This window comes from Brassica rapa, chromosome A08, assembly GCF_000309985.2.
Source record: "Brassica rapa cultivar Chiifu-401-42 chromosome A08, CAAS_Brap_v3.01, whole genome shotgun sequence".
NCBI classification, from domain to species: Eukaryota; Viridiplantae; Streptophyta; class Magnoliopsida; order Brassicales; family Brassicaceae; genus Brassica; species Brassica rapa.
Genome location: NC_024802.2, coordinates 20,046,745 through 20,069,541, shown reverse-complemented (window position 1 = coordinate 20,069,541; position 22,797 = coordinate 20,046,745). Strand labels below are relative to the sequence as shown.

General features: G+C 36.4%; 6 protein-coding genes across 6 annotated transcripts; 2 read left to right on the top strand and 4 right to left on the bottom strand.

Moving 5' to 3' along the window:
• Positions 1-255: 255 nt before the first annotated feature.
• LOC103835925 lies at positions 256-1,645 on the bottom strand. The gene is made up of 4 exons (XM_009112119.2): positions 1,363-1,645; positions 1,013-1,195; positions 869-928; positions 256-774 (listed from the first exon to the last, which is right to left on the bottom strand). Exons 1-4 carry the CDS (start codon positions 1,504-1,506, stop codon positions 484-486), a joined length of 678 nt encoding a protein of 225 aa, XP_009110367.1. The 5' UTR covers positions 1,507-1,645; the 3' UTR covers positions 256-483.
• A 351-nt stretch (positions 1,646-1,996) lies between these two features.
• LOC103835924 (eukaryotic peptide chain release factor GTP-binding subunit ERF3A-like) lies at positions 1,997-6,338 on the bottom strand. Its single transcript, XM_018654037.2, has 17 exons — positions 5,994-6,338; positions 5,448-5,489; positions 5,307-5,360; positions 5,102-5,209; positions 4,796-4,907; positions 4,661-4,706; positions 4,503-4,574; positions 4,345-4,407; positions 4,110-4,264; positions 3,967-4,031; positions 3,733-3,880; positions 3,329-3,434; positions 3,114-3,249; positions 2,949-3,013; positions 2,660-2,827; positions 2,400-2,472; positions 1,997-2,301 (listed from the first exon to the last, which is right to left on the bottom strand). Exons 1-17 carry the CDS (start codon positions 5,995-5,997, stop codon positions 2,243-2,245), a joined length of 1,476 nt encoding a protein of 491 aa, XP_018509553.1. The 5' UTR covers positions 5,998-6,338; the 3' UTR covers positions 1,997-2,242.
• Positions 6,339-7,652: 1,314 nt separating this feature from the next.
• LOC103835923 (receptor for activated C kinase 1A) lies at positions 7,653-9,286 on the top strand. The gene is made up of 2 exons (XM_009112117.3): positions 7,653-8,640; positions 9,008-9,286. The coding sequence occupies exons 1-2, from the start codon at positions 7,759-7,761 to the stop codon at positions 9,107-9,109; spliced, it is 984 nt and encodes a 327-aa protein (XP_009110365.2). The 5' UTR covers positions 7,653-7,758; the 3' UTR covers positions 9,110-9,286.
• Positions 9,287-9,540: 254 nt separating this feature from the next.
• LOC103835922 (exonuclease 1) lies at positions 9,541-12,789 on the top strand. The gene is made up of 11 exons (XM_009112116.3): positions 9,541-9,822; positions 9,942-9,978; positions 10,137-10,311; positions 10,387-10,465; positions 10,847-10,891; positions 10,972-11,121; positions 11,215-11,329; positions 11,430-11,530; positions 11,606-11,703; positions 11,792-11,884; positions 11,971-12,789. The coding sequence occupies exons 1-11, from the start codon at positions 9,745-9,747 to the stop codon at positions 12,728-12,730; spliced, it is 1,731 nt and encodes a 576-aa protein (XP_009110364.1). The 5' UTR covers positions 9,541-9,744; the 3' UTR covers positions 12,731-12,789.
• On the bottom strand, positions 12,757-16,012 carry LOC103835921 (laccase-1). Its single transcript, XM_009112115.3, has 5 exons — positions 15,870-16,012; positions 15,323-15,474; positions 15,001-15,245; positions 14,203-14,331; positions 12,757-14,110 (listed from the first exon to the last, which is right to left on the bottom strand). Exons 1-5 carry the CDS (start codon positions 15,969-15,971, stop codon positions 12,999-13,001), a joined length of 1,740 nt encoding a protein of 579 aa, XP_009110363.1. The 5' UTR covers positions 15,972-16,012; the 3' UTR covers positions 12,757-12,998.
• Positions 16,013-17,468: 1,456 nt separating this feature from the next.
• LOC103836275 (mitogen-activated protein kinase 8-like) lies at positions 17,469-22,571 on the bottom strand. The gene is given in 14 exon segments (XM_033276792.1): positions 17,469-20,471; positions 20,556-20,675; positions 20,760-20,833; positions 20,931-21,055; positions 21,058-21,067; positions 21,148-21,303; positions 21,402-21,443; positions 21,445-21,534; positions 21,536-21,553; positions 22,053-22,112; positions 22,181-22,308; positions 22,391-22,436; positions 22,438-22,518; positions 22,521-22,571. Coding segments are annotated over 14 exon segments (1,080 nt in total). The 5' UTR covers positions 22,557-22,571; the 3' UTR covers positions 17,469-20,377.
• Between the last annotated feature and the right edge of the window lie 226 nt (positions 22,572-22,797).

Sequence of the window (22,797 nt, the reverse complement as noted above, 5' to 3'; positions counted from 1 at the left end):
TTTTGGATATTTTGGTACCCATTTGGTTTTCGGATTCGATTTTTCGGTTATAGAAATATAGGAACCGAAATAATTAATATTGTGTAGGTATATAAATTATATTTCGGATATTCAGGTACCTATTTGGTTCACGGGTTCGATTTTCAGTTATAGAAATATAGAAACCGCTCGGTTATTTTTGAATTTCGGTTCTCTTTCAGGTTCGTTTCCGGTTTGGTTTTCGGTTCTCGGTTTTTATGCCATGCGTAAAGGTAATACACTCCAAACGACATCGTTTTGTTCGAATTAAACACAATCCAGTTTGTACAAAACCCCGGTTAAACCAAACTGAAAGAGCCCATGAATTTGTCCTACCACAACCTTAAACCATCCGGGTATAGTTTACATTACAACATTGCAGATGACTCATATTGTGTATCATTCACACATTCAAAGATTTTTACAGGGAAAGTATTTTTGAGAAGAAGAAGAAGAGAGTGATCATCATGAAGCAATGCGGCGACAACGACACCAGAAAGCTGTACCACCGCTTCTTCCGCGAGCAACAGCTATTTCTTCATCGACATAAAACCAAATGAAGAAAGGGTCTTTGTTACTCGGCTCTTCCTCTGCGTCTTTCTTTCCCAAACCGATCTTTATAGGATCTAAAGGTCCAATCTTTATGCGTATCTGTTCGAAAATGAAGGCTAGGATACGGTTCTTCCATGAAAACTTTCCTTCGAAGGTCAAAGCTCCTAGTGGACCAAGATACACCCCGTTCTCTATTCTTTTCCCCTGTTACAAGATTCAAATAAAAGACAACTGTGTTGCTATTACTTCCAAAATGTATAACATTTTGATGGCGAGCATATAAAGGAGGAGGCCTTACCGCAGCATCAAATCTCTGAACAGCGGTTAGAGGGAAATAACGACCTTTCTTCAGTTTCTTCTGCACGGTCGTATAACATAAGATCACATGTCAGTGATATCAAGACTGTAACATTATAAGACATGAATAACTATTGTAATAGACCTCGGCAGTGAAGATGAGCATCCATGTTCGTCCAGGGGACTCGGATCCACCTAGCGTTTCGAGGAACGGTGATGGATCAACCTTAGCCTTTTCGATAGCAGCAAAAGCAGCTAAAATCTCCTCTGCTGCAACCTTCCGAGTTTTTGCAGCCGTTTTTAACACACTCACGCTCTCAGTTACTTCCTACAATCCCCAAGTTCAAAATAAAATAAATAAACATAAAAAAACTCTATCCAAAAAAAAAAAAACTAGTGAGTAGTGCGTATCCAAACACTTCTGACCACAAATAACTTCAACAAGCTGTGAACTTTGTTAACCAATAAAACAATGAAAAGGCACAAGGAGAGTACTTTGTTAGGGGTTTGGCTCTGTCCCGGTGGAACAGTCTGGTTCCTACCGTCGACCGTTGATTTCACCGAAAGCAATCTCTGGCGATGATTAAAGAAGATAGAAGAAGACGGGGATAAAACCCATGAAGCTGGTGAGACCATCATCGTAGTACCTAACAAGCTTCCTGCTTTATCATTCTTCTTATTTTCCACATCGATTTTACAGACAGACCAAATCAGAAAAAGGAAAAAAAAAAAAAAAACACTAGAGCTGGTGTCTATTGTGGACCACCAGTTTCATTTGGCTAAGAAAAGCTTTCAACTAGATTATTTCTCTCGACCGTTATCTCGATATCGTACCACTGGTTTGGTAATAACCATAACCCCGCCCACTGCTTTATAATAAAGCCTTTATTCTTACCATTGGTTTGGTATAAGTTGGTAATCCTTATCCGGTTTAATTTGACTATGGATGCATTAGTTGTCAATTAACCAGTGCAAACCCCAAAACTGCATCACTTAGTGTTTCCTTAGTGTTGCATGGAGCAGGAAGAAACATAAAAGGAACAATTGGTGTTTCCTTGGCTGCTTAAAATTTTGAACTCCAAAAAGCCGAAAAACAGACTCAGCTAAGAGGTAATAGAAGTAGTAGTAGTAGTAGTAGTAGTAATTGTAAATTTAGCTTAAGAGAAAGAAAAAAAGTCACACTCATGTTCATCATAATACTCTTTCTATCTTTTAAATTTCCAAAAAAAAACAGTCTAAGGTTACAAATCTGCATCAGTAAATTTCAAAACCTCAGTTGGAATTACGATTTGGGTTTAGGGAATTCAACTTGGTGGTTCCAAATAACTAAAAATCACGAGACTAGTCGGTCACCGTTTTCCTCTCAAAATTTGAATCAAGCGCTTGAGGAAGCACCTGAGAGCGCAGTCACCTTCCCAACAGCTACTGTTTTCCCTGCAGTGAGTGAGTGACCCCAAGTAAAAATTTGTAAACTAAGATGGGTGATTATTATATTCTGCATTGCATTTGATACAGTCTAGGAAATCTTTTACCTTCAGTTCGTAGTGTGAATCTTCCTAGCTGAGGAAAATCTGAGAATTTTTCAACACAGATTGAATTGGTAACCTGCAGAGAGTTAAGATTATAAAGACTTGATAATGATAATAACTTGCTGATTGTACCAAGTTCGAAATGAAGTAATATTTCAGCTTTTTCTTGGATTGGGATAGAAACTTAAATCTAAATTATCTGGAACTAATGGCTAGGAATTAAAAATTTAATGAGGAAAAAAGGCAAACAGAAAGAACCACACCTGTATACGGCAGACCACACCAGCACCGTTCTTCACAAACCGAACTCTTTTATTTTTCATGGGCTCCCTCGTCTCCATATCGATTTCGCTTATCAATTCCATGATCTCACATTCCTCAACAACCGCATGAATGTGGAGAATAGCCTTGTAACCAGCCGTGAGAACAGCCTACAAGAGCAGCAAAATAATGAAGACTCGAGGGATTAATTTTACGAATACACTGGCAAGCGAGCAACACTATTCAGAAACGCTCAAAAGTTAAACATTTCAGAAGAACACATGTGCTTACCTTTTCAGGCAGCCCAATGATTTGTAGTTGTGCAACAAACTCAGTAACAGCAGCTACAGGTTTTACTAACAAAGAAAAAACTCCACATTAGTATAACTAACAAAACGAGAATGCTAAAGATTTCCATCCACAAAAAAAATCACGTGAAAAGGTAATCAAACTCACCCGTGCTGGATAAAACAAAACCGGAAAGGATATCCTCATCTTCAATGCCAGTTATGCGGACTCTCAAATTCTCACCAGGTCCAGCACGCTTAACTTTATCTTCGTCGCAAAATATAGCAACAACTTTCACGGGCTCCTACATTGATACGTGAAAGTTATCAGAATGAGCTGGCAGTTAAATTATGAGATGTGAGGGAATACATTTGGAAAAGTACCTTGTTTGGCATGATAATCAAGGAATCACCCTCCTTAATGCTGCCAGATTCTACTTTTCCCATAACAACTGTTCCCATGTCTTTAAATTTATCTATAATAGGCATCCTACACAATTCATAAGATTAGTTTGGGTTAACACAGTCTACAACATACAGACATAGGTATACATATAATAATTCTCCTTTCAATTAAAGGAATGGAAAGGAAACTATAGAAGACATTTTTTTATTAAGCATGTTAAAACATATGCCAAAGTTAAGAGTAGTTGCATGTGGATGTGATTATCCATAAGCAGCATGAATACGCAAGTCATGGTTTCATGAATGCATGAACAGATATAAAATAACAAAGAAAACTTGAATGAACAAAATAATAATAAGACAGAGAGACAGTGAAGGTTCACCTGAATGGACCATTATCTCGTGGTGGAACTTCAATAGAATCAAGTACTTCGAAAAAGCTAGGGCCACTGTACCATGGACAAACGTTATGATCCATCCTCTTATCCATATTAACCCCCATTAGACCGGATATAGGCAAGAATATAACATCTGAACAACAAGAGAGCAAAAGAACAAATTAAACGTGCAATTAGAACATACCTAATCGGAAAGGTTAATAGTTCACTGATTGATACCTTTCTTCGTGTTGTATCTAGAGGATTTAAGAAATGGTACCATTTTTTGTTCTATTTTATCGTACCTGCATAGAAGTGGATGATGGAAAGAGATAAGAATATCAACATTGGCAGGGATTAGAATGTTTGATGTAAGTACGTACCTCTCTTTCGACCAGTTCACAGTTGGATCATCCATTTTGTTCACCACAACAACCAGCTTCGACACTCCCAATGTTTTTGCGAGTTGGACATGTTCACGCGTCTGCCCACCCTTCTCAAATCCTGTTTCAAATTCACCTTTACGGGCCGAAATCACCTACAACGAAAAAATGAGAGGAGCAAATTAATAGGCTTCCTACATAAGACTTATATTACAGTAAGGAACCACAGACTAACCAGCACACCAATGTCCGCCTGAGATGCTCCACTAATCATATTGGGTACATAACTCTTGTGACCCTACAAGTTCAAAACCGCACAAGAGATTAGAAGAAAATAATCGACATGAAAAACAAATGAACAAAAAAACTAATCATTTTAAACTGATCCCTTACCGGAGCATCCAAAAGGGTAAACCTTGTGTTCTTAGTTTCAAAATGAGCCCTTCCAACTTCAACTGTTTTACCCTGTCAAATCAAGACACGTGAATTCTATCCTCTGGGACACAGAGTTTTACTAGACGAAGAAACATTAATCAAAACACGGCAGGTACCTTGGCCCTCTCTTCTTCATTTGTATCCATTATATATGCCATATACCTAACATACGGGTCAATAACAAGTTAATTAAAACAGAAAACTAGAACAGAAACATTGCTTATCAGTTTGAATTAATCAGAAACACTCACCAGCTTTCTCTACTTTTGTCTTTTGCTTCCTTCTCATACTTCTGGATTTGTCTGTCGTCCACCTGACCGCTGAGGAAGAGAATCTGTCCTCCAATTGTAGATTTTCCTGCATCTATAGTTGAAAGTGGCCGTGTTAAGATTAACGCAAGATTAAAAAACTTAAAACACACACAAAGACTAATAGCTCAAGACCGGATTTCAAAGCTGTGATGCATAAACATCCTGGTACTAATTTAGAAAATACACGAGATGTATCTATTATGGACGTACACTGATGAAAATAATTCAACAACCAGATAGACATACCAACATGACCAATGAAGACCGCATTCAAGTGTCGCTTTTTGTTTGCTTCTGCCTCTTCTTCCGCTTCCTCTTCTTTCGCAGCCTTCTCTTGTGCTGCCTTCTCTTTAGCTAAAATGATTAAAATATACAAGAAAGACAATTAGAACTTTAACCAGACAGCCGAAAACAAAAATATAAGACAGGAGTAGTGTGAGAAAATCTAAACCTTTCGCTGGGTTATGCACTGGAAGGAGTATTTCCTGATCATGATCCTCAGAAGCTGAAACAGACAAGGGTCCAGCAAAAGAAAAATTAGTATTATTGAAATAAGAAAAAGATTTCGAGCTTGTTTATCTTCAGAAATTACCTGCCGAATCAAGCTGTAATGCACGGATCTCAGCCTCAAGATCTACATAGTTAATAAAAAGATATAAAGGGCAGTAAAACTCATATATTACAAATATTACCAAGGCACATATATAACAATTGAAAACGCACAAATAACTATCATGAGGAACATATTGCGGAAACAAAATAAAGTGGCACACCCATTCAGCTTCAACATATAAGAAAGACACTTTAACTCCAAGACAGACCAATTATGTACAGAAATTAGCCCTAGATGTCTGGGAAAACCACTACGAGAAAAATTACTGAGAATGAGAAGTTGGCTAGTCGAAAAAGCTAAAGTTTAGCATAGCAGGGCATACAAGTTTCATGTGAGCTTTTACAACTACATCCGAATCCTCATGCTACACAAACTAGACTAGATAATTCTGATTTCAGATTGAATCAATCCCTTACTATCTGAGGGCCAAATTCAAACAGACGATTATACTGAGCTACATAAGCCGTAGTAAGCGCGCATAAAAGATGAAAAATAGAAAAAGGAGAGAGCTCGGGAAAACCATACCCATGGCTGATGCTGGATTGAACGAAAGGAAAGAAGCTTTCTAGGTTTTATCGCGAAAGAGCAGAAGCTTGTCGAAGGGGCTATTGACGTTTTGAGTTTTCAGGAATAAAAAATTCAGCTTCGTTAAGGTATTTATAAATTTTGGATTCGGGTTCATTAGCGTTTGGATAACCCGTTTAATTATTTTAAAAAATTTTAGATTCATATTTACTTTAAATTTCTTACAATCTAAAATTAAAATAATAATATATCTTATTATATAAAATTTGGTTCTTCAAATTTTCTTATTATATAAATTTTAGTTTTTCAAAGTTATTAATTAACATTATCACGACATGTGTCAATAAAATAACTAAAATTGCGACATATGTCAAAAGTAAATTAAAAATATTTTTTGTTTAGGATTTTAAAAAACTTTAGAAAAGGGAAAATTATTATTACAAAAAATATTCTTACATAAATTTTAACAATTATATTTTGTATAAGATTTAAGAAATATAAAATTACTACCATATAGTTATTTTCAGTTAATATTAAGTAATTTTTTAAAAAATATATATTTTAAATTTTGTTATTTTAACATCACTTTTACTTTTAGATTTTTCTTTGTTAATTAAATTTGTTTTAGTAGCATATTAATCATCAAATTCTTAAAAGTAAAAATTATTATTAAATAAACTTTTAAATTTCTCATTGATCAGGAGTTAAAAGGAAAAAAAAAACAAATCCTCTTTTGGTTAGGATTAGAAAAACTTTTTTTTTTACAAATCTATTTTATTAAGATTTTAGAAAAAGTAAATTATTATCGCACAATCTTTTAAAAGTTTCTAATTAATATGATTGTGACACATAACCATATATATTTTAAGATTATGACATCATAAATATAATTACATTATTCAAATATATTTAATAGTAGTTTTTCTTTTTTTAAATCCTAAACAAAAATAATTGTAAAAACCTGTTTTTAAGTAATTTTTATATTTTTAACTTCTAAATAAAGAGAATTATAAAAGAGAATATTTTTTTTTGAAGTATTAAAACAAAAACGAAATATAAAATCCTACAAGTACAAGAAATTACTTAATAACAAATTATAAATAAAAGCTAATTATAAAAAATAATAAACATTTTTAGAAAGGCCCAAACAAAAGAAAATTGTAAATTAGAAACCAAAAATAACTAGAAATATCTAGTTACATATAAACTTTGAATAATGTATCCTAAATACCTAAATTTAAATTATAAACTAGTTTGATTTGAATATTTAGATAGAAAATTAATAAATATTTTAAGTATTTTTAGTGTTTTGAGTATTATTTGGTTGTCTTAACCATTACTTTTAACAATGTGTTTATATTTTCAAATATTTTAGATAACTTCAAAATATTTTATATATTTTAGATACTGAATCTAAAATTTAATTAATGTATATAAATATATAAATTTATTTCAGATATATTTAGGTATCTAATATATTTTGATTTGGGTTGAATTAGTTTTCTAAATACCAAAAATTTGAATCCATTTGGATATTCAACCAATTTTGGTTCGGGTTTGGTTGTTCGCCAGCATATCGTATACAGAAGACCCATTAGCAAACCTTATCATCATATAGGCCCAATAAAAGAAACTAACCCTAAATCCATTTCACTCGTCTCTCTCATATAAACCGCCGCTTCTTTCCCCCCACGCCTTCCCCTTCGCATCTCACACCGCAAAACCCTAGCTTCCGAAGCTCCTCCTCCACCTCCACGCACCGAAAATGGCGGAAGGACTCGTTTTAAAAGGCACAATGCGCGCCCACACCGACCAGGTCACCGCGATCGCCACCCCGATCGACAACTCCGACATCATCGTCTCCGCCTCCCGCGACAAATCCATCATCCTCTGGAAACTCACCAAAGACGACAAATCCTACGGCGTAGCCCAGAGGCGCCTCACCGGCCACTCCCACTTCGTCGAGGACGTCGTCCTCTCCTCCGACGGGCAGTTCGCGCTCTCCGGAAGCTGGGACGGCGAGCTCCGTCTCTGGGACCTCGCCGCCGGTGTGTCGACTCGACGATTCGTCGGACACACTAAAGACGTTCTCTCCGTCGCCTTCTCGCTCGACAACCGTCAGATTGTGTCGGCCTCTCGTGACCGTACGATTAAGCTTTGGAACACTCTCGGTGAGTGTAAGTACACTATCGCCGAAGGAGGTGAGGGGCACGGTGACTGGGTGAGCTGCGTTAGGTTCAGTCCCAACACGCTTCAGCCGACGATTGTGTCGGCGTCGTGGGATAAGACGGTGAAAGTGTGGAACTTGTCGAACTGTAAGCTTAGGTCGACTCTTGCGGGGCACAGTGGGTATGTTAGCACTGTTGCTGTTTCGCCTGATGGTTCTTTGTGTGCTAGTGGAGGGAAAGACGGTGTGGTGTTGCTGTGGGATTTGGCTGAGGGGAAGAAGCTTTACTCTCTTGAAGCGAACTCTGTGATCCACGCGCTTTGTTTTAGTCCTAATAGGTACTGGCTTTGTGCTGCGACTGAGCAGGGGATTAAGATTTGGGATCTTGAGAGTAAGAGTGTTGTTGAGGATTTGAAGGTTGATCTTAAGGCTGAGGCTGAGAAGTCTGATGGAAGTGGTACTGCTGGCAACAAAAAGAAGGTAATGAGATACTTGTGTTCGATTACAAGTGTTGTCCGTTTGTATAGATAGATGTTTATGTAGTTTGTCTATATGATGTTTAGATAAAGCTGATGATCCAAGTAATACTGTTCATTGATCTATTATATTGCTAGTACAATTTTGTTCTGATATAGCATAGATTGATGTATATCGTAACTAGTGAAACCTGTGAATCAATATGTGAATTGAAACCTGTGTAACAGTTGAGTTTTTTTTTTGTCTGTAAAGATCCTGTCTCGTTGCTATATTTGAACTTCATTATTTACTTAGTGTACTGTTTGAAATGGTTTTTAAGTCTCCATACCTAAGCTTACATTGAAGTGGGTTTGTTTGTTGGTGTGGATAGGTTATTTACTGCACCAGCCTGAGCTGGAATGCGGATGGAAGCACCTTGTTCAGTGGTTATACCGATGGAGTTATCAGAGTTTGGGGTATTGGCCGCTACTAGTGATCACATCTCTTTGGCTGTTTTATCTATCACTTTTGTTTTTTTCAGCAAACTCGTAAACACCCAGAGATTTTGCAAGAATATTTTTTTTATGTCAATCAATTCTAGGTTTGGATCTTTTATATTGTTTGTGATATCTTTGCGGTTTTAAGTTATTCCATTTTTGTTGACCAAAAACAAAGTTATTCCATGTGGATTCTTTGATAATCCTACAAATTTATCACATTCGTGAATTTGTATTGACATTGAATGAATTATAGTAAATCATTCGGCTTTTTGAGTAACTAGCACAATGGTTAAATCATACAAGAAAATGATGAAAATTTCACTCTTACCAACTCGTTACCTTCCTTTACAAATTATAAGCATGAACATTTGTTCGAGCTCGTCAAGTAATAGTGGAACAGCCGCTTCTAATGCTGACGTGGAGTCTGTCGTTCTTTAATTACCTCCCGCCATGTCCTTTTCGCGCCAAGGTCTAGTCTTAAAAACTGTGTAATTAATTAATACCTTTCTTTTTTACTCTAAGCGAGAGATAAAAGAATAGAAGAAGCAATAAAACAAAAACATTTCGGACAGCGGAAGAACCCTAATAAGAGAGAGACAGAGCGAGAAGATAAGACAGCAAAGCAGAAATGGGGATAAAGGATCTCCTCAGATTCATGAAGCCATACATTCTCCCCATTCACATCCAGAAATACGCCGGAACACGAGTAACACACAACAACTTCTCCAATTATCTCTTCTCAATGTTTCTTAATCGTGTTCTGGGTAAATCTCCATAAAAAATCAAGTCTTTAACTAATGGGCTTACTCAATTCTGTATTTCCAGGTGGGAATCGATGCGTATTCATGGCTACACAAAGGAGGTAAGCTTCCTGCGCTCTTAATTTGAAGTAAACCGTTTAATTCGAATTAGTTTCTGAGCTGAAGAATGAAAATGAGATCAATTGTAATCTGTTTAATGGGTGGATTTCAATTTCATGACTTGTGAATTTTTATTTTTTATTTTTTATTTTTGCAACAGCATACTCATGCAGTATGGAGCTGTGTTTAGACACTGATGGGAAGAAAAAGCTGAGGTACATTGATTACTTCATGCACAGAATCAGTCTTCTTCAACACTATGAGATTATCCCAGTCGTTGTTCTCGATGGTGGTCATATGCCCTGCAAGGCTGCCACTGGTGACGAACGCCAAAGGCAAGTCTCCTAAGAAACTCTTTTTTCATTCAATTAAGCGTTTGTGACTTTTGTTTTTTTTCCTTGTATTATCAGGAAGCGAAAGGCAAACTTTGATGCTGCAATGGTGAAGCTTAAAGAAGGGAATGTTGGAGCAGCTGTTGAGTTCTTCCAGGTTCGTAGTTCTTCTCATTTAAGGAGTTAGAGCCTTAGATTTATTAGTTGAAGCGAGCTTTTTCTCACGTCAATGGCTTTATAGTTTCTTTCACTGCTGATTAGCCTCTCAAAGCTCAAGGATTTGACTGTCTTTACTAGGAATACATTTTATCACCGCACAGATTTTTCCTTCCATCCGTGTCTGAACTCTGAACTTGAACCAGTGTCCTTAAATCCTGAGAACATAGTACTATCCTCTTGAAACTTAGGTTTAGTTTGGCATTCTTTCTGTGTTGGTATGTGTGTTTAATCAGTAGTTTTTCATGTACTCTGCTAATAGATTTTTGGTCAAGACTAGGATACTGTGTGAGCTAATCTCTATTGTCATCACTACACGCAGAGAGCAGTTAGTGTAACATCATCCATGGCTCATCAACTGATCCAGGTATAAGTTTTTTTTTTATCAACCTAGTATTTTTCTTAATTAAAATATGAATCTTTTTCTAGGTCCTAACATCTTTTCAGGTTCTGAAATCAGAAAACGTTGAATTTATAGTAGCTCCGTATGAGGCTGATGCTCAGCTAGCATACCTATCCAGCCTCGAACTTGAACAAGGAGGGATTGCTGCTGTTATAACCGAGGACAGCGATTTACTCGCCTATGGCTGCAAAGCTGTAGGATCCTTTTTTCCACATACAATAAAAGAAAGTTAAAGTGTTTTAAGAGCATTGTTTAATAATGTTTCCTCACATATGTATGGTGATAAGGTTATCTTTAAGATGGACCGGTATGGTAAAGGAGAGGAACTGATTCTAGATAATGTTTTTCAAGCGGTTGATCAAAAGCCTTCTTTCCAGAATTTTGATCAAGAGCTATTCACTGGTTAGTTAGTATTATTATCTACATGTTGAGCCTTTGATCTGACTTATCTCTCCCAACATTCATTTATACAATTGTTGTTGGTTTTGGTCTTTTTTTCCAGCAATGTGCGTACTAGCTGGATGTGATTTTCTGCCCTCTGTTCCTGGTGTTGGCATCTCGAGAGCTCATGGATTCATCTCCAAGTACCAGAGTGTTGAACGTGTAAGCATTTACTTGATGTGTGAATGTTGTAGGTTTTGTCAGTACTTAAAACATTCAAATGTGTGGATGTTGTAGGTTTTGTCAGTTCTCAAGACAAAAAAAGGCAAACTAGTTCCTGAAGATTACTCCAGCTCTTTGATGGAAGCAGTTTCAGTTTTTCAGTATGCTCGTGTGTAAGTAGCACTCGTCTGAGTCAAGTTTTGCTAATAACCATTCTTGTATCGTTCTTACATCATTTCCCTTTGATTTAATATGTTGCAGATATGATTTTCATGGTAAGAAGCTCAAGCACTTGAAACCCCTCTCGCAGAACCTCTTGAATTTACCAGTTGAAGAGCTTGAGTTCCTGGGACCGTATCCTTTTTCTTTTAACATTCATCACATAAAAGTTAACATGATTATTACCAGTTTTGTTCACCTTGACACGTTACACTTAACAGAGATCTCTCACCATCTGTTGCTGCTGCTATTGCTGAAGGGAAAGTTGATCCCATAACCATGGAGGCTTTTAACCGCTTCTCAGTTTCTAGTAGGCAGTTGAAGACGCCTGTACAATCATTCAAGGAACAGGAAAAGAGAAGCTCCTTTTTGTTACTGCCTTTGTCTGAAAGTGAGGAAAGAATAAATCTCAAAAGAAGTGCAGATGAAGCTATAATCGGTCCAGAAAGTGTTCTGGAGGAGCCAAAGTACTCAAAACAAGATTTAGATCTACACAAACTGGTGTTGCAGCAGCCTAACAAGGATCATATGATTATCCCGACCAGCAATCCCTCACTGGCTCCGGATAACAACCCATTCAAGATCAGAAAAACCGATGAAATCAACATGGAAGAGTATGGTTTGCAAGAACTCAAGGTTTCTTTTGAGACCAACGGTGAAGCAATGGATGTTACTTCTTCACTAAACTCCAACGAACCTGATTGTTCAGAGAGTCAAAAGGAGGGTACAATTGATTTATCCAAGCTTGATGATTCTGGAATCAAACAAGACTCTGAGAAGAACAGAGAGAAGGGAAGTTCTGTGGATTCAGAAGATGTAGTTGAAGTTCAAGGTCATGTGAACATAACCACAAAGAGAGTTCGTGGAGCAAAACCTAGAGCTGAGAGTTTCAAAGTGAAAACAAGCTTTAGAAGCTCAGAGGACAAGAAGGCTAAGATTAACAAGAAAAGCAGTATATTAGATTTCTTTCATCGATTGTAATCAATTTATCTCAAGCAGTATCATTCTTTTAAGTTAATACATAGTTTCATTGAAGATTTCATATTCATTTGCAATAGCATTTGACAGAAAACAACAACCATTATTTATAATCTAAATCACTCAAAAACATAAAACAAAACCCTAAAAACAACCTACCTTGCTGAACACTCAAAAGCATTTGACCGAACCATTCATTATTTAAATCTAAAAACACTCAAATACAATAAAACAAAACCCTAGAAACGAACCTAACTTGCTGAACACTCTTTCAACACTTGGGAAGATCACGAGGAGGACGAAGCAGAGTCTGCGAAGGAAGAGGCCCATCTTTAACGATAAAGCCCATAGCCAATCCCCACGAGGTATGCTGCTCGAGATGACAGTGAATAAACCAAACTCCAGGATTATCCGCGTTTATCCTAATCGCCGCCCATCCTCCCGTCGGCACCGCGATGGTGTTCCTCTCCGGCGGATCCACCAAGTTATACTTCTCCGGATCCTTCTCCACGTCGAAGTTTCCGAACCCTCTCCCGACAACGAAGAAGTTGTGTCCGTGCACATGTAACGGATGGTTCTCAATATTTAAAAAACTCGTCCCTTGAAACACAATCTCTAACCTCGCACCGAAGTCCACTTCGAAGAGCTTGGTTCCGAACTCGGTGTTCATGTTCTCCGACACGGGATCGACTCCCGTGAAGTCGAATCTGCTCGGAGGCTTCTCCGGGAAGTCGAGAGTGAACACACCTTTGCTCTGTTTCTTGTAGTAGCTCTCGAGGATTGAGATAGGAGGTCTGATGAACGAGACGTTGTTCATCGACGCGAAGAATCTCTTCCCGTCGTATCCGGAGCAAGTTTGATTCTCCGGGCAGTTTTGGAGGTTGAGGCTGATCGTGGTGATCACGCGCTTGTCGATCGTCGTCGGGACTTTGCAAGGATACTCGGCCGACCCGAGGCTCTTGATGCTGTCGGAGAATCTCGTCGCGAACTTCGTGTCAAGCATGTCCGGGAGAACCGCGCGTGTGGAGAGGGACGTTATTAACCGACGTCGGTTTGGGTGGTTTACCGGTTTGCTTTTGTTGTTGTAACGGAGGAAGCCAACGGCGGTGGAGTTGTTGAAGGGGAAGACGGAGGTGACGTAAGGAGTTGCGGCGATGAGAAACTCTCCGTCGGAGAGGTGGTTGGTGCGGAGGAGGAGTGTGGTGGTTTGACCGGGAGCGATCATGATTGCTTTTGTGTGGACCGGTTTGGTGTAAACCGCGTCGACTTCGACTACGGTTAGTGTGTGGTTTGATATAGCGAAGAAGAGCTCGTTGTTTAGAGCAGCGTTGATTATGCGGAGGATGTATGTTTTTCCCGCCTCCACGTTCGCCGTGAAAGTATCTGCAGAGTTTTTAAAATTTATAGTGAGAAACAAACCGGATTCAATTGGATTTGGAACTAAACCATCGGTTAAGGGAAAAGGTTGGTCCGACCTTTGGTAGAGCATGGGTAGAGTGGGCCGGGAAGGCCGTTAAGCGTGTAAGCGTCGGAAACTTTAGCACCAGCTCCTGTTTTCAACATCTGCTTCTCCACCTTGTCTACGTCATCATTCCACCATTCACCTGGTGGGCAAAAACCAAATCAAACTGAGTCAACCCAAAGTCAAACCATCCAAACTCAAACCAACCCAAAGCATACCAAAATATAATCCAAACCATTAAGTTGGTGTTCTTTAACATGATTTTATTTTATTTAGTAAAAGGTTCCATAATTTTTCTTTTATCTTTCTAATATTAATGATCAAAAGTTATACTGGCTTTGTTTTATGTTCTGTAAATTGGTTTTTAATGGAAGTAAACTTGAAGTCTTGAACCAAGATAAAACTAACCTGAATTAGACCAAATTCAACATAAACTGAACGGAACACGCACTAACTCCATATGAAATCAGTTAGTTTTATCAAAAGGAATTGGATAAAATTCAATTCATAATTAGTTAGAGTTTCACAGCTCAATTCATAATTATCCATGATATGAGCACTAATATATACATATTGATTATCATCTACTTATTCATAATATTTAAATATTACGTGTGTTATATATATATGCATGATCCCTTTCCTGACTGTGTACTCGCAGAAACTAAAGTTAAAAGTGATAAGCTTTACCATTTACCCTTTTTCTGTTTGTATACGCTGTTTGATATATAATTTTGGTTTAAAATTTTGGCAAAATTATAAAGTTGAGTGATAAGAAACAAAACATAAAAGCTATAGTTATATTTTGTACCGAGTATAATGGGAATTTCGGACTGGATGTGGCTGCCGGAGAATGGATAAGGCTGCCTTGGATAGATGATGAAGGCACCGTAGACAGAGGCCCGTTGCCATGAGTGATGAGCATGCCAAAGGAGTGTTCCTCTTTGGTCTTCCACTTTGAACCTATATGTATATGATTGTTTTGATCGTATAGGACACTGCGTAATGTAAGCCGGTCCATCAGCCCAACCGCTCCGGTATTGCCTTAACCCATGCCTACTCACATAAAGTAAGTTAACAAAATGTTTAACTGTCGTTAAATTATGCATGCATGAGATTTAATTATTATTTACCAATGAATAGTTGTATTGTGAGCAATCCGGTTAGTCACTTTGATTTCTACGGTGTCACCTTCGTTAACCACCACCGCCGGCCCAGGGTATTGTCCGTTCACCGTTAAAAGTTGCTTCGTGTGGCACAGCCTAGTTACCTTCTTCCACTCGACCTAAAACCCCCCCAAAATTATATCAATATTGAAAAATGTTACTATTACATTTGTGTAATACGTTACCGGAAACTATCCTGTAAAGTCCCATGTAGAGAACATAGAGAAATTTTATGCGATAATTGTAGTTTTATGTAAGACATTATAAATTTTTTATAAGAATAGTTAAAGCACAATTTTTTATTCAAACGTAGAGCATTGTCAAAAAATTAAAGTGTCAAGACCGGCACTGATCTTACATCATAGTATCATACGACTGATGAAGATGTGTATAATGAATAAACCTTGTGCATACTACTTTATGATTTTTTCGAAATTTCATTTTATGACCACGTAATAAAAATAGAGTCTAAGAGTAGATAAGATGAGATGTAGTCTTCGTAAAATTTGCTTACATTAAAGTGAAATCGACGGGTGGTTGAAGCCGAAGAATAAGGGAGAAGAGTTGCAAAGAGAACCAGAAAGGTCGAAATCATTAGAAATCCGAAAGTCTTCATTTTCTTAATATAGAATATGACTGTTCTTCTTTGTTTTTTTCTTAGCTTTCACTTGATTCTTGATTAAGATGTTATGTGGAGATTCCTTTATATAGGATCAAACTGGGTTTCCTTTCTAGTTTAAATATTATTTTATAACAAATTCTGTTAAAGCACCTATATTTTATAAAGTTTTTGAAAACACCCCTAAGATGATTTTCTCTGCCCAATAAAATACCATGCACGAAAAAGATAAAGGGGATAACTAATTTCAAGTATATATATATTTTGTCAATAATTACGGGTGGGTTTTCTTACATTATTGGATCGGTAGGTGAGAGTACCACGTACAAGAAAGTTAAACCACTTATAATATGTTTTGAAGATTTCAAATCTCTCATATACATAGTCATCTGACTCATCTCAACATGATTTATTCATAAGGTTATGTAAACTATAAACTAGCCACTTCTAAATTATTTAGTGTTACTAAAATATTAGACTCTTGTGTTTATAGGTTGCTTTCTATAACTGTTTTGTTTCTCTTCTCGATCAATCTCAGCATATATCAGACACCTCTTCTACTTTTTTTTGTAAAGCACCCAATTATTCTTTTGTTCACCAAACTTCCCTCAATTTGAATGTAACTATCTCGTTCAACTTGCTCATTTATTTAAGCACCAGTCAATCAGTCATTAATCCTCGTAGCTTTTGTCACGTTTGAGTCTCTGTTTGATAGTTTAAGATGTAATATAGTCAGCGTGTCTTATTTTAAATGTATTACTAGCAAGTTGATGTAACAAAATGTATAGCACTAACAAATCTAATCCAAAAAGTAAATATATAATAACACCAACTTGATATCAATACTTTTCGGTTAAATTGACTATAACTCAACATAATTTAGTTTATATTCCAACATAATAACTGTGTTTGAATCGACATGAGAATGACCTAATTATTGAATTATAGTAAATCAAATGTACGTGTTTAATGGTTGCTACTTGCTAGTGAAGAGTTTTTGGAAATTCCAACGTCGATTGTTTAGTCTGTGTTCTCTCGGTCACTATAAATCTAGCTAAGATTATCGGTTACTAACTCTATAAAACGGCAAGAATATACTTATCAAAAAAGAACGGCAAGAATATGTTCTCTAAAGTTTTTTTATTTGAACTCGTTTCTATGCACACTAGTAAAAAAAACTCAAATAGCAACGAAGTTGCTACGGTACAATCGTAGCTAGAAATAGAAAAGCTACGGATTTGCTACGTTTTAGCTACGAAAACATAAACGTAGCAAATCGTAACAAAATCGTAGCTAATTTGCTACGAATGTGCTACGTAAAAAAATCGTAGCTAGTGGTTGATACGATTTTGCTACGAAAAGTAACGTAGCAATTTACTACGTTTCATTAACGTGTCATTTCGTGTGTAACCTAGCTACGAATTGTTTCGATTCTATCGTAGGTTTAGTTTTAATTTATTTCAGTTTTAATTTATTTTAAAAAAGAAAACATGCGCATGTTTTAGGGCTTGTACATGTTTCATATATCATCGCTTGAGTTTCCTATTAAAACCATTTCAACCGATCGATGGTGAGCCAGTGAGGATCTAGAAATTAAGAAAACATGACCAATCACTTGTATTCCGTACACCGTACTGTTTCTAGCTAGTAATGACCAGTTGATGAATTTATTTTAGCCAATAATAACGTCAACTGTTAGCTCTCGAACGATGACAAACAATATCGACAGAAAGAAAACAAACTACTATTGCGATTTACAAATACTATCGTCAGTCACTTCGTAAGTGGAACATCTTGTTATTGACTCTGCTGAAAAAGAAAGCACATGTAATAATATGGGTACGTAAAAGTTATGTCTACTTGAAGTGGATATCAGTTCAGGATTCGTGGGTAGGGATGAAATTAAACTCACATGTAAAACGCGCGTGTGTGTGTATCGTATATTAGACCCTCTTTTTGGGTATATTTGGGTTAAGCATTATCTGAAGAACCAATTGGCTATCAGGGAAATTTTATGAAAGTTATTGTAGTCGCATAACGTTTATGTATTTTATTTGCACGGTACTAAAAACACTTAATAAACTCTAGGAGTTACGTGAGAAAGGGTGTTGAACTTGCAGTCCACATTACTAATAAATAGTGGGACGTATATGACGAAATACTTTTTGAAGTCTTTTAAAAAGAAAATCATTGAGACTTTATATGGTCCATAAAGTGATAGATCAATGGGTTGGTGTGAGCCATCTGATAAAAGGAATCAGATAGGACTCTCTCTTTTGAGAAAAAATGCAAAATTTACTGTATGCAAAAACATATGAATACATTGTACATATAAGTATACAGTAATGTAAGTATATAACATATATGTTAAAAAAGAAAGAGAGAGTATATAACATACTACAATTACAAGTCTCCTTTCATGTTAAAAAAAAAGTCTCTTTGCATTTGAAGTCAGTCATACAGAAGACAGCTTTTACAAATTTCGAAACAGATGCCATGCAACCATATATGTATACATATTTTTTGAACAACCATGCAACCATATATATCACTTGAGTGTGCGTAATAATAAATGACCCTGGTGAACTCAGAAGGAAAGTGTTTTCAACTCATAATCTTCAAATGGAGCTGTGGTGTTTAGAACACTTATAATCGCATTTATATGCAAATATATGTCTAATCAAGACATTCTATAAAGATAATTATATATATTTTATGTTAAACTGCTAAAGGTTTAAATTTGATGTTTTACTTTTTAATATACAGTACTGTTTTCTAGTTCAACATCACGATTTCAGTCACCAAACGTTATTGATAAAATTTTAGATGGTATTTTTGCGGGGGTGTAATATGATATTTTTGATGGCATTTTCCCATTTAAAAAACGTTTATTAGAAATTTCACTGGTGTTAGTCAAGATTTTTGTGATCTATTCCTTTACGATATGATGAAACCCATTATTTTTCCTAGTAGTCAAAATTTGAAGTCAAATTCCAAATTGTGGCGGCGTATTTATCATAATCTTAAAGTATAAAGTTAGACATTTCACTTCTGAATGTTTACAAATTTAAATAGTTTTAATGAATTATACAAAATTTATTGTCGCCTAATATTGCTTAACCAATTTGGCGTATTATGGACTTTAGCCTGGAAAATTCTATTCGCTTTTGCAGATTCTTATTGAGGCTGTGGTTTGGGGTTGGTGGATAAGCTCCTAAGAGCAGTTCCCATTACTTAACAAACTCTTAAACGAAATTAAAGCTTTAATAATTAAATTTTATTTCTCTTAGAAAAGTTAAATTATTAATGAAGGGACACATATAAGAAGAGTATCTACTAAACTTCTAATAATTTTCTTAAAAAGTTTAGAAATGTTCTTATAAAAATTATTGCTGAAATAACATAGAGATGAAAATGCTTTAGGAGCTCACTTTACTCTTTAACATTATTTCAGACCAATGATTTAATCAAATAATTTTGTTTTTGTCGTGATGAGATCAGACCAATAATTTTATCATCCGATAATGGATATCATATTACACAAAAAGTATAACAATACAATTTAGATTTTGACATCATGGACTAATAAACAAGAGATCATTTAGCTTATTCTTCGTCATTAGAAAGCCAACTAACACAGCATTAAGCCTGCTAACTTTTTAATTTTAGCTTTTAAAAAGCCGAGTTTTATCTTCCGGTTTATATTATAAAGGACCCAGTATCCCGGTTCAACCTGAACCGGATTAGACCCGACCACACCAAATGGCACTGAAGTAAAATCGATTAGACCATGATTAACCTCAATCTCTTAACTGAAGTTCTTGGTTTCAGATAAGAGACGGTTCTTAACTTTTCTTAGATACTAAGAAAAGTTAAGAACCGTTTCTTAAATAAGAGATATAATACCATGTTTATCGGGACACTTTAGGAGTTTCTTAGAGGGGAGACCCACAAAACACCAAAAACCGGTGACAAAAGTAACCAAACAATAATTGACTTTATTTGGGTCTTTGTACTATTTGTGGATCCTACTGATACTTGGCGGTCCGCGATTGGTTAGGTTTTAATTTTTTTTTTAGTCAGACAAAAAAAAAATATTTAGAAATCCAAAACCCAAATCACCGATAATCATGCTTTAAGAGCATGATTAATGAGAATTTCTTAGGGTGAGATTCTTAGCGGAATATAAAAATCCGTCTCTTAACTTTTAACCAAAAAAGCTAAGAACCGACTCTTACGTTTTTTAGCCAAAAAATTTAAAAAAAAAACAAAAAAAATGTCAAATCATGAGTTAATAACCCGGCTAAAAAACCGGGGTTAATCATGTCCTTCAACTAAAAAAACGTCAAAGATCAGTTTGTATAAAAACGACAAAACAAAAAATTACATGGAGATGGATGTGCTTATTCAAAGGTTGAAGCCACAGCAGCTGCTGCTCTACTCTCAACATCACTACTTCCTTGTGCAGTTTCACCTTTCGGAGCAGGAACTCTCTCTCTACAAACACACAATCACAAAGAAGCAAAATGCTTTCAGAGAAAGAGAGAGCAAAGCGAGAGGGATTCTGTGAAAACACATTACCTTGGCAAGGAAGCATGATGTCTATGAAGTGCAGTACTTCTTCCTGCTCCTGGTTTACCTTCTGGTTTACCTTGATTTTCTTCAAGATAAGCAAACTGCCTCTTAAACCTGTCAACCCCACTGCATAAACAACAAAAAGATCATCCCATTACTTAACTTTTTAGTTTCAGGACTTATAGTTTATGAGCTGTTAATTAAGCTAACCTAGGGTACATGAAGCTAAGCTGATCACCACCTCGCTTGTATTCCTCCAACATCTGAGGATGATGCTCCAATATCTAATGTGTTTTTTCCCCAAAGATAAGTGATTGTTAAAATCAGTGAAGAGCAGATAAACATAACCAGAGAAGTAGAAGAAGGCTATTTGTGTTTTACCTCTCGGTAGATTAATTCTCTGACATCATCTTTGTTCAACTTCTTTCTCTCAAAATCAAACTCAAGCTTTGAGATTGGCTGCGTTGATGGTTCACGCTCTGAGTTCGACAAACCACTGAAGTATGGTCAGAGAGTGCCTGTAAATACAAAAAAAAAATCAGAAACAATGAACATCAGAGTTTCAATCTGTGTAATAAAAATAAAACTCTTCACTTACATCTTCAGCTGAAGCACGATCTTTAGGATCAAACGCAAGCAAGCGTTCAAGAAGGCGTAGAGCCAAAGGATCAGCTTTTGGGAACTTATGAGAGAAAGGAACCGGCTGCTTTTTCCTCATGCTGCTAAGGTATCTCCTCGCCTTTTCATTTCTTATCTGTCAAATTTTTCAAGATTTCAAAAAATATCATTACAGAAAACAACTCACTTCTCAAAGAGCTTTTTTGAAAAAAAAACTAGTCGAGTGTTACTAACTTTTGATATGGACTCAGGCGGTGGAGTGCCGAGAAAGTCAGTCTATAAGATCCAATTGGTGCACCACGTTTTTGCCGGGAAACAAAGGCTTTCCCAAAAGCATTTCAGCAAAAATGCAACCAACACTCCATATTATCAATCGCAGGGGTATACTGGAATATGATAAAGTTAATTCAGCATGAAATGGTTGGTCTTAGGCCTAGAATTTATTCGAACTAACCATATTTTGAACCGAACTAACCAAATTTAGTTTTTTTTAACAAAATTAAACAAAACCTAACCGAAATCAAATACTTTGGTATGATTTTCAAAAACCAAACTAATTGAATACCAAACCGAACTAACCAAATTTAATCAAATTTATCCAAAATTTTAACAAAATTAAACCAAACCTAAACGAAATCAAATACTTCGGTATGATTTTTAAAAACCGAACTAATTAAATACCAAACCAAACTTTATTTCAAATTAATTGGGTAAGATTTATGTTGAACCGAACTACCGAAATAACCAAACTAACCAAACCCGCATGCCTGGTTGGTCTTATAGAACCACACAACAGTATTCTACACAACAGAAAACGAGAAGCATTTTCTTGTGACACAGAGAGTAACAATAGAAGTTGAGTTCAGTGAAAAAAAAGAATCTTACTTTGGAGAAAAACGATCCACAAAGTTCAGGGGCACGATACCACCGAGTAGCTACATAATCCTACATAACGATGAATAAGTTAGAGATAATCTGATGAGCAGCTTTGTTGCAATTAGATGATGACGCACAGTCCAAAATATAGCGGTCGGGGCATCGTTAAAAGAAACACGAGCGAGTCCAAAATCACAGATCTTCAGTTTGCAATCAGCGTTAGTTAGAATGTTCTTTGGTTTCAAATCTCAATGAAACACATTAGCTGAAAACAAAACACACTTTCTTAAGTATCTCAATGAATCTACAAAGAGACCGAACAATGTGTAAAAACCAGAAACTCAAACCTGCGTGAACATACTTCAGACCACGGAGAAGCTGATCCAAGAAAAAACTGATAATGCTCGGGAGTTAGATCATCGTTCGCCTTAATCACCTGATGGAGATCAGAGTGCGTCAACTCAAAGACAACGTAATAATATCTCTGAACTCTCTGCGGGAAGGAGGTAGCATGATGTGCTTAATCTCCACAACATCCGGATGACGAAGCAGCCGCAGCAACTTGATCTCTGAGGATCCTGGTTGCGTCGGAGACATGGTCAAACACATCGTTTATCTTCTTGATGGCGATTCTTTCACCAGTGTGTGTGTCTAGAGGTAAGAATAAAATGTTCACATTTAAAACGTAAAAATATTTCGACAGCCGGTTTTATCCTAACCGGAATCGGTTACCATAGTAAACTTTATGATGTGG

Bases quoted from the DNA above. Each gene is read 5' to 3' on its own strand.
- LOC103835921 (XM_009112115.3), bottom strand. From the start codon at position 15,971: ATGAAGACTTTCGGATTTCTAATGATTTCGACCTTTCTGGTTCTCTTT. The intron at 15,475-15,869 runs GTAAGCAAATTT...GGGGGGTTTTAG, and splicing joins CCCGTCGATTTCACTTTAAT to GTCGAGTGGAAGAAGGTAAC. The intron at 15,246-15,322 runs GTAAATAATAAT...TTATGTGAGTAG, and splicing joins CACAATACAACTATTCATTG to GCATGGGTTAAGGCAATACC.
- LOC103835922 (XM_009112116.3), top strand. From the start codon at position 9,745: ATGGGGATAAAGGATCTCCTCAGATTCATGAAGCCATACATTCTCCCC. The intron at 10,466-10,846 runs GTTCGTAGTTCT...CACTACACGCAG, and splicing joins CAGCTGTTGAGTTCTTCCAG to AGAGCAGTTAGTGTAACATC. The intron at 11,531-11,605 runs GTAAGCATTTAC...TGGATGTTGTAG, and splicing joins AGTACCAGAGTGTTGAACGT to GTTTTGTCAGTTCTCAAGAC.
- LOC103835925 (XM_009112119.2), bottom strand. From the start codon at position 1,506: ATGATGGTCTCACCAGCTTCATGGGTTTTATCCCCGTCTTCTTCTATC. The intron at 929-1,012 runs GTCTATTACAAT...ACGACCGTGCAG, and splicing joins TGCTCATCTTCACTGCCGAG to AAGAAACTGAAGAAAGGTCG. The intron at 775-868 runs GTAAGGCCTCCT...ATCTTGTAACAG, and splicing joins TTCAGAGATTTGATGCTGCG to GGGAAAAGAATAGAGAACGG.
- LOC103835924 (XM_018654037.2), bottom strand. The intron at 5,210-5,306 runs GTTTAGATTTTC...TAATCATTTTAG, and splicing joins AGTGCATAACCCAGCGAAAG to CTAAAGAGAAGGCAGCACAA. The intron at 4,032-4,109 runs GTACGTACTTAC...ACTTCTATGCAG, and splicing joins GTGAACTGGTCGAAAGAGAG to GTACGATAAAATAGAACAAA.
- LOC103835923 (XM_009112117.3), top strand. From the start codon at position 7,759: ATGGCGGAAGGACTCGTTTTAAAAGGCACAATGCGCGCCCACACCGAC. The intron at 8,641-9,007 runs GTAATGAGATAC...TGGTGTGGATAG, and splicing joins CTGCTGGCAACAAAAAGAAG to GTTATTTACTGCACCAGCCT.